This window comes from Lolium perenne, chromosome 5 (assembly GCF_019359855.2).
Source record: "Lolium perenne isolate Kyuss_39 chromosome 5, Kyuss_2.0, whole genome shotgun sequence".
Classification (NCBI taxonomy): Eukaryota; Viridiplantae; Streptophyta; class Magnoliopsida; order Poales; family Poaceae; genus Lolium; species Lolium perenne.
Genome location: NC_067248.2, coordinates 192,860,455 through 192,875,719, shown reverse-complemented (window position 1 = coordinate 192,875,719; position 15,265 = coordinate 192,860,455). Strand labels below are relative to the sequence as shown.

The 15,265-nt window shown below is 47.7% G+C and overlaps 1 protein-coding gene across 1 annotated transcript; it reads right to left on the bottom strand.

Annotated features, from left to right (window-relative positions):
• Window positions 1-12,160: 12,160 nt before the first annotated feature.
• LOC127301339 (uncharacterized acetyltransferase At3g50280-like) lies at window positions 12,161-15,024 on the bottom strand. The gene is made up of 2 exons (XM_051331560.2): window positions 13,882-15,024; window positions 12,161-12,744 (listed from the first exon to the last, which is right to left on the bottom strand). Exons 1-2 carry the CDS (start codon window positions 14,884-14,886, stop codon window positions 12,376-12,378), a joined length of 1,374 nt encoding a protein of 457 aa, XP_051187520.1. The 5' UTR covers window positions 14,887-15,024; the 3' UTR covers window positions 12,161-12,375.
• Between the last annotated feature and the right edge of the window lie 241 nt (window positions 15,025-15,265).

Below are 15,265 nucleotides of genomic sequence, written 5' to 3'. Positions count from 1 at the left end.
TGTCTTTAAATTTCATGTTGAGTAGTATTTCAAAGTAGTTGTAATAGTTGCTACATGGAGGACAATCATGAAGACGGCGCCATTGACCTTGACGCTACGCCGACGATGATGGAGATCATGCCCGAAGATGATGGAGATCATATCCGTGCCTTGGAGATGAAGATCAAAGGCGCAAGAACAAAAGGGCCATATCATATCACATATGAACTGCATGTGATGTTAATCCTTTTTATGCATCTTATTTTGCTTAGATCGCGACGGTAGCATTATAAGATGATCCCTCACTAAAATCTCAAGATAATAAAGTGTTCATCCTTAGTAGCACCGTTGCCAAGTCTTGTCGTTTGAAGCACCTCGTGATGATCGGGTGTGATAGATTCAATAAGTACCTATGACGGGTGCAAGACAGTTTTGCACATGCGGATACTAAGGTGGCGTTGACGAGCCTAGCATGTACGTACATGGTCTCGGAACACGTGATACCGAAAGGTAGAGCATGAATCATATGGTTGATATGATGAACACTTTGAGTGTTCGCCATTGAAATCACACCTTTTCTCGTGATGATCGGGTTTAGGTGCGGTGGATTTGGTTCGTGTGATCACTAAGACAATGCGAGGGATATTGTTTTGAGTGGGAGTTCACTTAGGTTTTTAATTATGTTGAATTAAAATTTGAACTCAATTTGTCATAAACTTAGTCTAAACTATTGCAAATATATGTTGTAGAGATGGCGTCCCCAATCAATTTTAATCAGTTCCTAGAGAAAGAGAAACTTAAGAGCAACGGTAGCAACTTCACCGACTGGTTCCGTCATGTGAGGATCTTCCTCTCTGGCGGAAATCTGCAATTTGTGCTTGATGCACCGCTAGGTGACCCTCCTGCAGAAGATGAATCCGATGAAGTAAAAGCTGTTTACGCGACTCGGAAAACTCGGTACTCTCAAGTTCCGTGTGCCATCCCGTGCGATCTGGAATCCGATATTCAAAAACGTTTTGAGCACCATGATCCTCATGAGTTGATGAATGAGCTGAAAGCTATATTCGAGACTCATGCGGCCGTGGAATGCTATGAAGCATCGAAACATTTCTTCAGCTGTATGATGGAAGAAGGCAGCTCCGTTAGTGAGCACATGCTCGCCATGACCGGGCATGCGAAGAAACTCAGTGACTTGGGAATAGTGATTCCTAACAGACTGGGGATTAATCGTGTCCTTCAATCACTGCCACCAAGTTACAAGAACTTTGTGATGAACTACAATATGCAGAACATGAACAAGGAGTTACCTGAACTCTTTGGCATGCTAAAAGCTGCTGAGATTGAGATCAAGAAAGAGCACCAAGTGTTGATGGTCAACAAGACCACCAGTTTCAAGAAACAGGGCAAGTCTAAGGGAAAATTCAAGAAGGGTGGCAAGAAAGCTGCCACGCCTCCTATGAAACCTAAGAACGGCCCTAAGCCTGATGCTGAGTGCTATTACTGCAAGGAGAAGGGACACTGGAAGCGTAATTGCTCCAAGTATCTGGCTGATCTAAAGAGCGGCCTTGTCAAGAAGAAGAAAGAAGGTATATCTGATATACATGTTATAGATGTTCATTTCACTGGTTCTCGTTCTAGTACCTGGGTATTTGATACTGGTTCGGTTGCTCATATTTGTAACTCAAAACAGGAACTAAAGAATAAACGACAACTGCTGAAAGATGAAGTGACGATGCGCGTTGGAAATGGATCCAAGGTCAATGTGATCGCAGTCGGCACACTTCCTCTACATCTACCTTCGGGATTAGTTTTAAGCCTAAATAATTGCTATTATGTACCTGCGTTGAGCATGAACATTATATCTGGATCTTGTTTAATGCAAGACGGTTATTCATTCAAGTCTGAGAATAATGGTTGTTCTATTTTTATGAATAATATCTTTTATGGTCGAGCACCACAAAAGAATGGCTTATTTCTGTTAGATCTCGATAGTAGTGATACGCATATACATAACATTGATGCTAAGCGAATTAAACTTAATGATAATTCTACTTATATGTGGCACTGTCGTCTTGGTCATATTGGAGTGAAACGCATGAAGAAACTCCATACTGATGGATTACTTGAATCACTTGACTTTGAGTCACTTGATAGATGCGAAGCATGTCTAATGGGAAAAATGACAAAGACTCCATTTTCTGGTATAATGGAGCGAGCTACTGACTTATTGGAAATCATACATACCGATGTATGTGGACCAATGAGCGTAGCATCGCGCGGTGGTTATCGTTATGTTCTAACCTTCACAGATGATCTGAGTAGATATGGGTATATCTATTTCATGAAACATAAATCCGAAACTTTCGAGAAGTTTAAGGAATTTCAAAGTGAAGTAGAAAATCAACGTAACAAGAAGATCAAATTTCTACGATCTGATCGTGGAGGTGAATATCTGAGTTATGAGTTTGGCATGCATTTAAAGAAATGCGGAATACTTTCACAATTGACACCGCCGGGAACACCTCAACGAAACGGTGTGTCCGACGTCGTAAATGTCGAACTCTCTTAGATATGGTTCGTAGTATGATGTCTCTTACTGATTTGCCGTTATCATTTTGGAGTTATGCATTAGAGACAGCCGCATTCACTTTAAATAGAGCACCATCAAAATCCGTAGAAACGACACCGTATGAATTGTGGTTTAATAAGAAACCTAAGCTGTCGTTCCTGAAAGTTTGGGGTTGCGAAGCCTATGTAAAGAAGTTACAACCGGACAAGCTAGAACCCAAAGCGGAGAAATGCGTCTTCATAGGTTACCCTAAGGAAACTATAGGGTACACTTTCTATCACAGATCCGAAGGCAAAATCTTTGTTGCTAAGAACGGAACCTTTCTTGAGAAAGAATTTCTCACTAAAGAAGTGACCGGAAGAAAAGTAGAACTCGATGAGATTGATGAATCTATACTCGTTGATCGTAGTAGCGCAAAGATCGGAAGTTGTACCTGTACCACCTACACCGGCAACAGAGGAAGCTAATGATAATGATCATGAAACTTCGAACGAGGAAACTATCGAACCTCGCAGATCGACAAGGGAACGTGCCACTCCTGATTGGTATGATCCTTGTCTAAATGTCATGATTGTAGATAACAATGATGAGGACCTGCGACGTATGAAGAAGCGATGATGAGCCCAGATTCCAACAAATGGCAAGAAGCCATGAAATCCGAAATGGGATCCATGTATGATAACAAAGTATGGACTTTGGTAGACTTACCTGATAGCCGAAAGGCTGTCGAGAATAAATGGATCTTCAAGAGAAAAACAGATGCCGATGGTAATATTACATGTCTATAAAGCTCGACTTGTCGCAAAGGGTTTCCGACAAATTCAAGGAGTTGACTACGATGAGACTTTCTCACTGTAGCGAAGCTAAAATCTGTGAGGATTTTGTTAGCAATAGCTGCATTTTTCGATTATGAGATTTGGCGTATGGATGTCAAAACGGCGTTCCTTAATGGAGACATTGAGGAAGAGTTGTATATGGTACAACCCAAAGGTTTTGTCGATCCTAAAAATGCTGACAAAGTATGCAAACTTCAGCGTTCAATCTATGGACCGAAGCAAGCATCAAGAAGTTGGAACCGACGCTTTGATAAGGTGATCAAAGACTTCGGGTTTATACAAAGGTCATGGAGAGGCCCGTATTTACAAGAAAGTGAGTGGGAGCTCTGTAGCATTCCCGATATTATATGTAGATGACATATTATTGATCGGGAATGATATAGAACTATTAAGCAGTGTTAAGGGATATTTGAATAATAGTTTTTCAATGAAAGACCTTGGTGAAGCATCATATATATTAGGCATCAAGATTTATAGAGATAGATCAAGACGCCTAATAGGGCTATCACAGAGTACATATCTGGACAAGATTCTAAAGAAGTTTAGAATGGACGAAAGTAAGAAAGGGTTCTTACCTATGTTACTGTGCAAGGTATTGAGTAAAACTCAAGGACCGGCTACGAGAAGAAAGAGAAAGGATGAGTAACATCCCCTATGCTTCGGCGATGTAGGCTCTATTATGTATGCCATGCTATGTACAAGACCGGATATAGCACATGCCGTTAGTTTGACTAGCAGATATCAAAGTGATCCAGGAATGGAACACTCGGACAGCGGTCAAGAATATCCTGAAGTACTTGAAAAGAACTAAGGATATGTTTCTTTGTTATGGAGGTGACCAAGAGCTCGTTGTAACAAGTTACACCGATGCAAGTTGGAACACCGATCCCGATGACTCTAAGTCACAATCTGGGTACGTGTTTATATTGAATGGTGCCGCAGTGGTCGGGCAAGCTCGAAGCGGTGCACGGTGGCGAAGTCTTCAACAGAATCGAGTACATAGCGGCTTCCGAGGCTTCATCGAAGCGGTATGGATGAAGAGGTTCATTGTAGAGCTCGGTGTGGTTCCTAGTGCATTGGACCCATTAATCATTTACCGTGATAACATGGGTGCCATCGCCAATGCACAAGAGCCAAGGTCACACAAGAGGCTGAAGCATATCAAGCTGCGTTACCACTCGATTCGCGAGTACATCGAAGATGGAGAAGTAAAGATTTGCAAAGTACACACCGATCTGAATGTAGCAGATCCGTTGACTAAAGCTCTCCCTAGGGCAAAGCATGACCAACACCAAAATGCCATGGGTGTTAGGTATATTACAATGTAATCTAGATTATTGACTCTAGTGCAAGTGGGAGATCAAGGAGATATGCCCTAGAGGCAATAATAAAGTGGTTATTATTTATATCTTTATGTTTATGATAAATGTTTATATATCATGCTAGAATTGTATTAACCGAAACATTAGTACATGTGTGATATGTAGACAAACAAGAAGTCCCTAGTATGCCTCTTAAACTAGCTTGTTGATTAATGGATGATTAGTTTCATAATCATGAACATTGGATGTTATTAATAACAAGGTTATGTCATTGTGTGAATGATGTAATGGACACACCCAATTAAGCGTAGCATAAGATCTCGTCATTAAGTTATTTGCTATAAGCTTTCGATACATAGTTACCTAGTCCTTATGACCATGAGATCATGTAAATCACTTATACCGGAAAGGTACTTTGATTACACCAAACACCACTGCGTAAATGGGTGGCTATAAAGGTGGGATTAAGTATCCGGAAAGTATGAGTTGAGGCATATGGATCAACGGTGGGATTTGTCCATCCCGATGACGGATAGATATACTCTGGGCCCTCTCGGTGGAATGTCGTCTAATGTCTTGCAAGCATATGAATGAGTTCATAAGAGACCACATACCACGGTACGAGTAAAGAGTACTTGTCAGAGACGAGGTTGAACAAGGTATAGAGTGATATCAAGATCAAACCTCGGACAAGTAAAATATCGCGAGACAAAGGGAATTGGTAATGTATGTGAATGGTTCATTCGATCACTAAAGTCATCGTTGAATATGTGGGAGCCATTATGGATCTCCAGATCCCGCTATTGGTTATTGGTCGGAGTGAGTACTCAACCATGTCCACATAGTTCTCGAACCGTAGGGTGACACACTTAAAGTTGGATGTTGAAATGGTAGTACTTGAATTATGGAATGGAGTTCGAATATTTGTTCGGAGTCCCGGATGAGATCCCGGACATCACGAGGAGTTCCGGAATGGTCCGGAGAATAAGATTCATATATAGGATGTCATTTTATGTGAAATAAAATGTCGCGGAAGGTTCTATGGAAGGTTCTAGAAGGTTCTAGAAAAGTCCGGAAGAAACCACCAAGGAAGGTGGAGTCCACAAGGGACTCCACCTCCATGGCCGGCCAGCCCTAGTGGGGGTGGAGTCCCAAGTGGACTCCACCATAGGGGGCCGGCCACCCCCCACATGGGAGGTGGGAATCCCACCTTTGGGTGGGAGTCCTAGTTGGGCTAGGTTTCCCCCTCCTATGGAAGGTTTTGGTTTCGGGTCTTATTCGAAGACTTGGACACCAACACTTGGGATCCACCTATATAATGAGGGGCCAAGGGAGGGGGCCGGCAACCCCAAGACCATAGCTTGGCCGCCCCCCTTGAGTGGCCGGCCACCCCCTCCCAAACCCTAGCTTTGCTCCTCCACTTCATATTGCCCGCGTAGCTTAGCGAAGCTCCGCCGGACTTCTACACCGCCACCGACACCACGCCGTCGTGCTGTCGGATTCAAGAGGAGCTACTACTTCCGCTGCCCGCTGGAACGGGGAGGTGGACGTCGTCTTCATCAACAACCGAACGTGTGACCGAGTACGGAGGTGCTGCCCGTTCGTGGCGCCGGAACCGATCGTGATCAAGATCTTCTACGCGCTTTTGCAAGCGGCAAGTGATCGTCTACCGCAGCAACAAGAGCCTCATCTTGTAGGCTTTGGAATCTCTTCAAGGGTGAGACTCGATACCCCCTCGTTGCTACCGTCTTCTAGATTGCATCTTGGCTTGGATTGCGTGTTCGCGGTAGGAAAATTTTTGTTTTCTATGCAACGTTATCCTACACCTTTTTCCACCAGTGCATGGACTCGATGGCCTTCCAAACAGCGGCCATGTGCTCATGGCAGAGAACATGCGTCATGATCTCCGGTGACAGGTCATTGAGGAGACACTAGTAGGAAAAGACTCATCTGTGGCGCACCAAAAAGGACATTCTGTGGCGCATGGGCGGTGCGCCACAGAATTCTCGCCACAAAAATAAGAATTCTGTGGCGCACCTGCCCATGCGGCACATAAAGTCTTATTTCTGCCACAGAAAGTCTTATTTCTGTGGCGCACCAGGCCAAATGCGTCACAGATTTTTTTTTTTTGAATTTCAAAAAAAGGGCGGCCAGATCTAGATCTAGATCTGGGGCCGCCAATTTTTTTAATATTTTTTTTGAAATTTCGCCGGAAGGTCGCCGGAAGGTCGCTGGAGGTGGTTGGGTGGGTGGGTTGGGTTGGTTGGGTGGGCGAGTGGGTGGGATGGGTGGGTGGAGGAGGAGGCCGGCCGGAGGAGGAGGTGGTGGAGGAGGAGGAGGAGGAGGAGGTGGTGGTGGTGGTGGAGGTGGTGGTGGTGGTGGTGGTGGTGGAGGGGGAGGAGGAGGTGGTGGTGGTGGAGGAGGAGGAGGTGGTGGTGGTGGTGGTGGAGGAGGAGGAGGTGGTGGTGGTCGCCGGGGGAGGAGGAGCAGAAGGTGGTGGTGGTGGAGGAGGTGGTGGTGGTCGCCGGAGGAGGTGGTCGTCGTAGGAGGTCACCGGAGGAGGAGGTGCTCGCCGGAGGAGGAGGAGGTTGTCGGGTGTGGATGGAGGAGGATGAGGGAGAAGAAGGGAGGAAGTGGTGGTGGAGAATAAGGAAGTGAAGGAGAAGTGAGGAGATGGAGAAGTGAGATGCCTCCAAAATTCAAAATTCTGGCCATAATTTCTGTGGCGCATGAGCACTAGGTGCGCCACAGAAATTTTTTTCTTCAAATTTTCTATTTTGTAGCAAAAAAATGTTTAATTTTCCGTAACTTTTTACTCTTTTCGAATTTGGGGATTCTAAAAATTGTCTAACCGGGCCCCGATGGATTCAGATGTAGAATTTTCGTCGGAACATTTTGATATATTATGCGTTTTTTTTCGAGTTCGTATGCAACCAGAAATCCAGTTTGATGATTTTCAAACGCAATTTTGCAAAAAAAAAAAGTCGAAATTCATATCTGTTAATTTTTAGTGGTGCTAGATGACATAATACATGGGCACCTCGAAGGATTTTATTTTTTGAATTTTCTATCTATTTCTTTTTTATTTTATAGAGCTAAAAAAGGAGATCCACCGGGGGTGGGGGTGGGGGGGGGGGGGGGGGTGGAGTTGCGTGGGGAGCAAAAAAGTCTTCTGTGGCGCATTGAGCTCATGTGCGCCACAGAAAGCATTACTTCTGTGGCGCACTGGTCCTGGTGCGCCACATAATATCTTATTTCTGTGGCGCACGAGTTCTGGTGCGCCACGGAAATAGCGAAACTAATGATTGGGGCTGGCAGGGTGTGACCCCCACCTTATTTCTATGGCGCATGGCTTATGGTGCGCCACAAAAATAAGCTATTTCTGTGGCGCACCATGTCCGGTGCGCCATAGAAATTGTTTCTGTGGCGCATATGTAGCTGGTGCATCTATAAGGCTTTTCCTACTAGTGAGATATGAGAGTACAATCTGATCCCGGGCAAGCCAGGTCGTGTACTCAGGATTAGGAACGAGAGTCGGTTCCTTTTCTTTGTCGGCGGGAGCTTGAGTCAGCTGCTTCGCTGGGCTGCGTCGGTTCCATCGAGCTGAGCTCCACGGGTAGCGGGCAAGATCTGAGCCCGCCAGATCGGGTAGTTTGCTCGCGTCAGTTTTTCCGAGGGCGGGGCGCCGAGATTCATATTGCTGCTGTTGGAACTAATCTTGTTAGTTAGTAGTAGTCTGTTACGTCTAAGTTATTTCGTATGGCCGGCCGGATCGTAGAGATGCACAAAGTTAGAGTGTGCAGCCACGCGGGCTGATCGGCAAGCCGGTGTGAAGTCATGCGGTGAAGTTGTTAGCTAGCTAGATGTGACCGTGTGCATGTTGGCCTGGTCGTGTGGTTCCTGGAGAGGATCTAGGAAGAAGAGGTCATGGTTAGTTAGTGGCTTAGTGGGTGTCGTTAGTGGCTGATGTGGTGGTCACGTTGTATCATAGCTATTTAAGCCGAGCAAGTGTGGCCTGCGGCAGAGCAAAAATGTAGTCTGTAGTCACCAAGGAGAAGTCTCTCTAGCAAAGCATGAGCGTGCTCTATCTTGGTGTATGCGTATGTGGTGTGTGTCCTAGAGAGAAGGTGAGATTGAGGGGCAAGAAGAGGGAGCTGCAAGGTGCAACTCCTACATTTGGTATGAGAGCCTCGTGCGATCGAGGTCGGAGTCTCCATCATCGTCAAGCTGCGTCACGAGCGATGGAGGAAGGTATGCTGCCCGGTAAGTTGCGTCATCGGCGGCAAGGAGGTGATGGCCAAGGTGCGGTGGTCATTACCGAGAGGAGTTCATCGTCCATGTCTGAGTCGTCGACAAGGTGCGTCATCGGCGGCAACATGGAGGCGAGTCACCGGCGAGTTGCGGCACCGGTGGCGAATATAGAGGTGAGTCACCGGCGAGCTGCGGCACCGGTGGCGTACACGCGGCAGCGAGCGTGTCATGACGGCGCACTCGCGGTGAAGGCGTAGGAGGTGCGTCTCTCGGCGAGGCCAATGGCGACAGCGGCAATCGGCGTGCAAGATGGCATTGGCGGCCATCTGCGAGGTGCACCGACGTCATCGACAACCATGGGCTTCAAGAGAGAAATAAGTAGTAACAAGATTAGGGAGGTGATTGTTGGAACTAATCTTGTTAGTTAGTAGTAGTCTGTTACGTCTAAGTTATTTCGTATGGCCGGCCGGATCGTAGAGATGCACAAAGTTAGAGTGTGCAGCCACGCGGGCTGATCGGCAAGCCGGTGTGAAGTCATGCGGTGAAGTTGTTAGCTAGCTAGATGTGACCGTGTGCATGTTGGCTTGGTCGTGTGGTTCCTGGAGAGGATCTAGGAAGAAGAGGTCATGGTTAGTTAGTGGCTTAGTGGGTGTCGTTAGTGGCTGATGTGGTGGTCATGTTGTATCATAGCTATTTAAGCCGAGCAAGTGTGGCCTGCGGCAGAGCAAAAATGTAGTCTGTAGTCACCAAGGAGAAGTCTCTCTAGCAAAGCATGAGCGTGTTCTATCTTGGTGTATGCGTGTGTGGTGTGTGTCCTAGAGAGAAGGTGAGATTGAGGGGCAAGAAGAGGGAGCTGCAAGGTGCAGCTCCTACAGCTGCTCGACGACGAGGCCATGATGACGCGGTTGAGAGTGGGCACGTGGCGAGGAAGAACGCTGCAGCGGCGACGGCGATTGCGACGATGAAGAACGCTGCAGCGCGGCGACGGCGATTGTGCGATCAGGTATATGTACCTGAGAGGAGAGCTCTCGATACCATGTGAAAATCACGTTTAGGTCTACTCGAATATCTCCGCGTCTTTCTTGTTTGATATATATAGAAGGTTTTGCCCAAGGACTTACAGGAATACGTGAGAGAAACGTATACAATACAGACTCCATCTACAATACGGCTAAACCGTATGTCTAACACTCACCAATTTCTTGTACTCCTTACAAAGTGTTGTACTGTAAGCCTTTTTCGTAATACAGTGGCTCGTGTCTTAGCTGCTGGTTGTGCTAGTTTAGACTCGGGCGATGTTATGATGTGGCATGATCATGCACCAGAGAGTGTATCTCATATTGTTGGTAGCGAGCTAGCTGCAACAAATCAAACTATCGGAATAGTTCTCTACATTGCAACGCTATGTGCTGTACTGTTGTGAGTTCAGTAACAAATGTAGAGCCTCCGTCTATACCACTACCTAAAAGGAAAATGTATGCTCTCCACCATGTAATCCATCTACAACTAGATCGATGTTGCTTATTTCTTTATGTGTCGATGTTAATTTGAAATTTCACAGAAAGATCAACCTACAAACAATTATGCCATCCATCTTCAGACAATGAGTCACGCCAATGCCTCCTAGTTATTCTATACCTAATAATAAAGGAGATAAGGTTTTTGCCAAAATTTTCGTCCAACAATTTTTTGGACCGTTTTACCCTCCCACCGATTCACATAATACGCAGACTGCCATTGTACCAGTTCGTCGTACCGGTTCGTCGTCTTTTCATCTCACAGGCGCGCAGACGCGGTTGCCCAGGTGCTCCACGGGTCCCTCCCCGACGACCCGCGCTGCCGGCGAACTCACTCGCCTGGACCGTGGAGGCCGCACGCGTTTCTGACCCTCTCGCTCCGCCAACTAGCTCGCCCAACAAAATACCAGCGCGCCCACGCACGGCCATGCGACTACAATTTTTTTCTCAAATCAGGCCCATAAGAGAAATTCACAAGCAACCCAAACGAATCCATCCAGAAAACATACAATCGATACTAAGAGTTAAATAGTCCCACATCGTTCCCTTACAACGAGTGCCACTGGTTTATATACGTTGGAATTTGCCTGGAATATCAGTAAGGTGAATCAAGTACAATACCATTGATTGGGGTGAAATCTGCTGCTTATATGAATTAAAGAGAGGAAAAGGAAGGATTGAAAAATATGTGTGCGAATGGTCCCGGAGGAGGACCGGAGGAAAAAAGGTGAGCGCAGGCACGAAATTAAGAGAAGAGAATGGGGGCATCGATCCCCTTTGCCTTTGCAAGGGAAGCCTTGTCCTTTCCTCGACACTACAGGTGGCGGCTTGTACGCTAGGAACACCACACGAGTCCCTAGCAGACCTGCTTCTTCTGCTTTACATGTTTGCATCACACGCGACATTTTTTCTTTCTCATTTTTCAGCAAGTATTTCCATAACTACACATAAAACATTTTAATTACATGTGGGGCATGCTTCTTTTGTTAAACACGATGCCCCAAATTAGAAAATTCCCAAAAGGCCTGTACAAGCCTGTTATTTTTCATTTTCCATCGAGTATTTCCAAATAGAATATTATTTTCAATATACCAAAATACAGAATTGGAAACTATATTTAATTTTTATGAAGAGGTGCCCACATGATGGAGGCACGTGAGAGACGACCACGTGGACGATCCAAGGAAAGGCACGACACTGAGGCCTTGTTGGTGGGAAACAAGATGTGACTACTGTCTCCGATGCCCCAAGTGGTTTCGTCCCCCACGGCGCTTGCAATGACTGCACCTAACGGCAGAGCACAAGGACTCGATCGCGTTTCAGGTCAACGTGATTGCTTCTAGGGTGCAATTCTTGAAAACCAAGGACATTTGTGTACATATTCGTGCTTCTCTTAGGGCCTTTCTATAAAATTGTACCATATGTCGTTTTAGCTCAGTTTCCTGGTTCTTCGGGGCCTTTTACCTTTTAAAGAAAGTCATTACAAGTCTGCGGTAGTATAAGTCAGTGTAGCGAGAGCCTCTCAAGTTAATCTTCTTAGAATTAACATGTTTCTCCGTTGATTTACTGGAGTGTTCGAGTTATTTTTCTCCCGGTGCAACGCACGGGCACTTTTGCTAGTATGGAATAAAGAGAGTACAACTTAGCAATTGCCTTGTAACAGATGATACAAATGCATCACACGAGTTTTCCTCGATATAGGCTTTCGCCCGCTATATTAATATAGCAACCACGATACAACAAGCATGCTGGGGCCGCAGCACAACCAAGCCCAAAGGAACCAACAGAGAAAAAGAAAAAGAATACAAACACCGGCAGATCGACAAGAACGAGGACAACCCGCCACCGCTGCGCCTCCACACATAAAGATCTTAGCATCACACGAGTTTTTGATAACCTGATCACATCGGCATGCTGACGGCGTCCATGAACTCCTCATCGGCGACAAGCCTCTGCAGCGCGTCTGGCGTGATGCACACCTCCAGCGACATGCTACCTCCCCGCTCGGGCCCCTCAAACACCGTCGCCTTCCCGTCAATCTTGTTGCCGCAGCCGCTCCTCACGGCAACCGGCTTCCCCCACCCGAAGTCGTTCCCAAACACGTCGAAACGTGGCGAACTCCCGGTGGTGACCGCAGCACCTCCCAACGATTTCGCCCCCGCGTAGAGGAAATCCGGCTTCTTGGTCCAGCGATCCAGCCAGTCCGCCATGCCAGCCTCGTCGAATGACGCCACTACGCGGTTCAGTTGCCACGCCGTCCAGCCTAGCCCCTTGCAAAGGCGGAGACAGGCCCCAGGCAACACGGGCCATGGCCTGGGGCGTGGCCTTCCTAGCAGGCTCATATTCGTAATTTTGGCCCGGGGCGTAGCCCAGCTCAGCCCAGTTTTGGGTGAATTTTGTCACCGTTTAGCCCAGCTGAGTCCAGCCACCAGGCTAACCGAGAAGAAGCACGGAACGCGCTGCGCGCTACGCGCCGTTGCCGTCGCCGCCTCATCGGCTCGTCCCGTCGTCCGGCCGTCCAGCACGGGTGCCTCTCCGACCTCCGCCCACCTCCACGCGACCACGCCCCCGCAGGCCCGCCTACCGGTCCCGGCAACTCGCTCGCAGCTCGCGTCGCCACCTCCCGGCGCGGAGCTAGGTTTTGCTCTATCCCCCTTTTTTTTGCTCTGCAATTTATTTCCTCAATTCATCTTACAATTAGATTGTCTAGATTTTCTATTTAGTTAGGTGCTAATTCCTCTACTGGTAGCTATTTTAGTTAATTTAGCTACAAATTATATTTACAAGAAAACAAGATGAACAAACGAAACAGAATTCAAACCACAGGTGCAGGCCCTTCAACTCAAGCAAGTGTTAATACTCCCCATGTTGCAGCTGCACTTAGGGTTGGTGATATTGAATCAGATCCTGGTTTGAGAAAACCAACTAAACAGTTGGATCCAGATATTAGAGATCTTGCTAGAAGGGAGTACATTATGATGAAGACAAACTAGTTGAGCTTGCTAATATGTACGTTGCTGATTTCTCTACATATGAAGTTGCATTTGTCCTTAGAAACCAATTGGACTCATTCATCCAAGAAGCAAGAACTGATTTTCATTTGATGAACTGTAATGATCTTGGTCATCTTATATTTGAAGGGTTAGCTTCTTCTAGTATTGAAGATGTAGTCATGGAAGGCTCAGGACAAGAAGATCGTTGATTTGGTACCATCTTTTGTTTCATGTATGCTACATATTGTCTTTTGTTTTGAGTTGAAAAATTATTGAATAAAATGCTTAAATTCGTATTGGTTATACAACTTAGCTTGTATTCTGTTATGCCTTAAAACTGGGGTCATTTTCGTGCAATTTTTTTTTTGCTCTTTTCTGTTCGCCCGTGGCGTGAGCAATTCCTGGCTCCGCCACTGGCCCCTTGTCCAGGATTTCGCCGACGGTGGAGCTCGCCTTGGCGAACACCACGGCGTTGCCCATGTAGACTTGTGGTATCCCCTTCACACGCCCTCGGCATCCGATGAGCAGAGAGTAAGATGTCTCTTGCTCCGGCGGGAGGCGCCGAGCACGGGACACCGCCCGCCAAAGGTGCGCGAGCAGGGCCTGGAGCGAGGAGACCGTGATGGCGGCCGGCGTTTCTCTGTTCGCCCTCGCCTTGAGCTTCTGGATGCTCGCCGCGGAGAAGGTGAAGAAGCATTCCTGTACCGCCGGACGCTCGAGCCGCAGGACGACGTCCTGCAGCTTGCTGAACGGCAGGATGACCGGCACGGGGCTGCTGTCCATGAAGAACCTCTGGTGCACCGGCGCCGGCCCGCGCAGGTCGACGCCACCCCGGTTGATCTCTGACCAGGTGTTGAAGAACTTCCAGAAGGCGGTGCCGTCACCCACGGAGTGGTTCAGGGACATGCCGATGAAGACGCCGTCGGCGAGCTCGGTGACCTGCGCCGACAGCACAGGCAGCGACTCCGTGGCAGCGTCCGCGCCGAGCACATGGTTGAGCGGGAAGAACGCCCAGACCACCGAAGGGGTGTGTATCGAGCCGGCGATGTCCGCGGCGGCCACACCGGGCGCCACCGCGTGGATGAACTCGGCGCCTTCTCCCGTGCACTTGAGCAGGACGGCTGTGGTGGTCCCGCCGTCGTGATGCTCCACGACCAGCCGGCCGGCGAAGGGGTGGAACTTTCCCAGGGCGCGCGCGAATGAGGACGCGAGGGTGTCGACCACCACTCCGCCGGCGGGCGGCTTGGGCAGGAGTATACCCTTCTGGATATAGTCCACGGTGATGAGGCAGAGGTCCCAGGGCGTGAGGTGGATGTTCACAGCCTCCTCCGAGAACGACGGCGGCGGCTTGATCATCCGCCGAGAAACGATCCGGACAAGCTCCGCCGCGCCTGTTCCCATATGCTCTTTGCTGCTCATCTCGATCTGTATTTTTTTGGGGGTTGTATGATCACAGAGCTGCTGCTCAAATGAACAGCATACGTTCAGTCGACGGGTTTATGTTCTACTCCGTGCCTGCATGCACAGTTGCCACTGAGCAGTCACATGCAAGGTTTCAAGGGCATGCGTAAACATGTCTTGCTGAGAGGTACAGCGTGCTACTTCACTTATCTTCTACTAGTTGGCATTTTCACTCCGTCCAGACAGTGCATGATTCTGAATCAGCGTACGACGATGACCCTGCCTGCGCCTGCCTGGAGTACCCCCACAGCCCACAGGGTCAGCCTCATCTTCTTGTGCCAGGAAGGGACCACAAGGTTCAGAGGACGAAAATAATTTGAGGTAGAACAAATTTAAA

Bases quoted from the DNA above. Each gene is read 5' to 3' on its own strand.
- LOC127301339 (XM_051331560.2), bottom strand. From the start codon at position 14,886: ATGAGCAGCAAAGAGCATATGGGAACAGGCGCGGCGGAGCTTGTCCGG. The intron at 12,745-13,881 runs GTGGCGGAGCCA...CGCCTTTGCAAG, and splicing joins AAATCCTGGACAAGGGGCCA to GGGCTAGGCTGGACGGCGTG.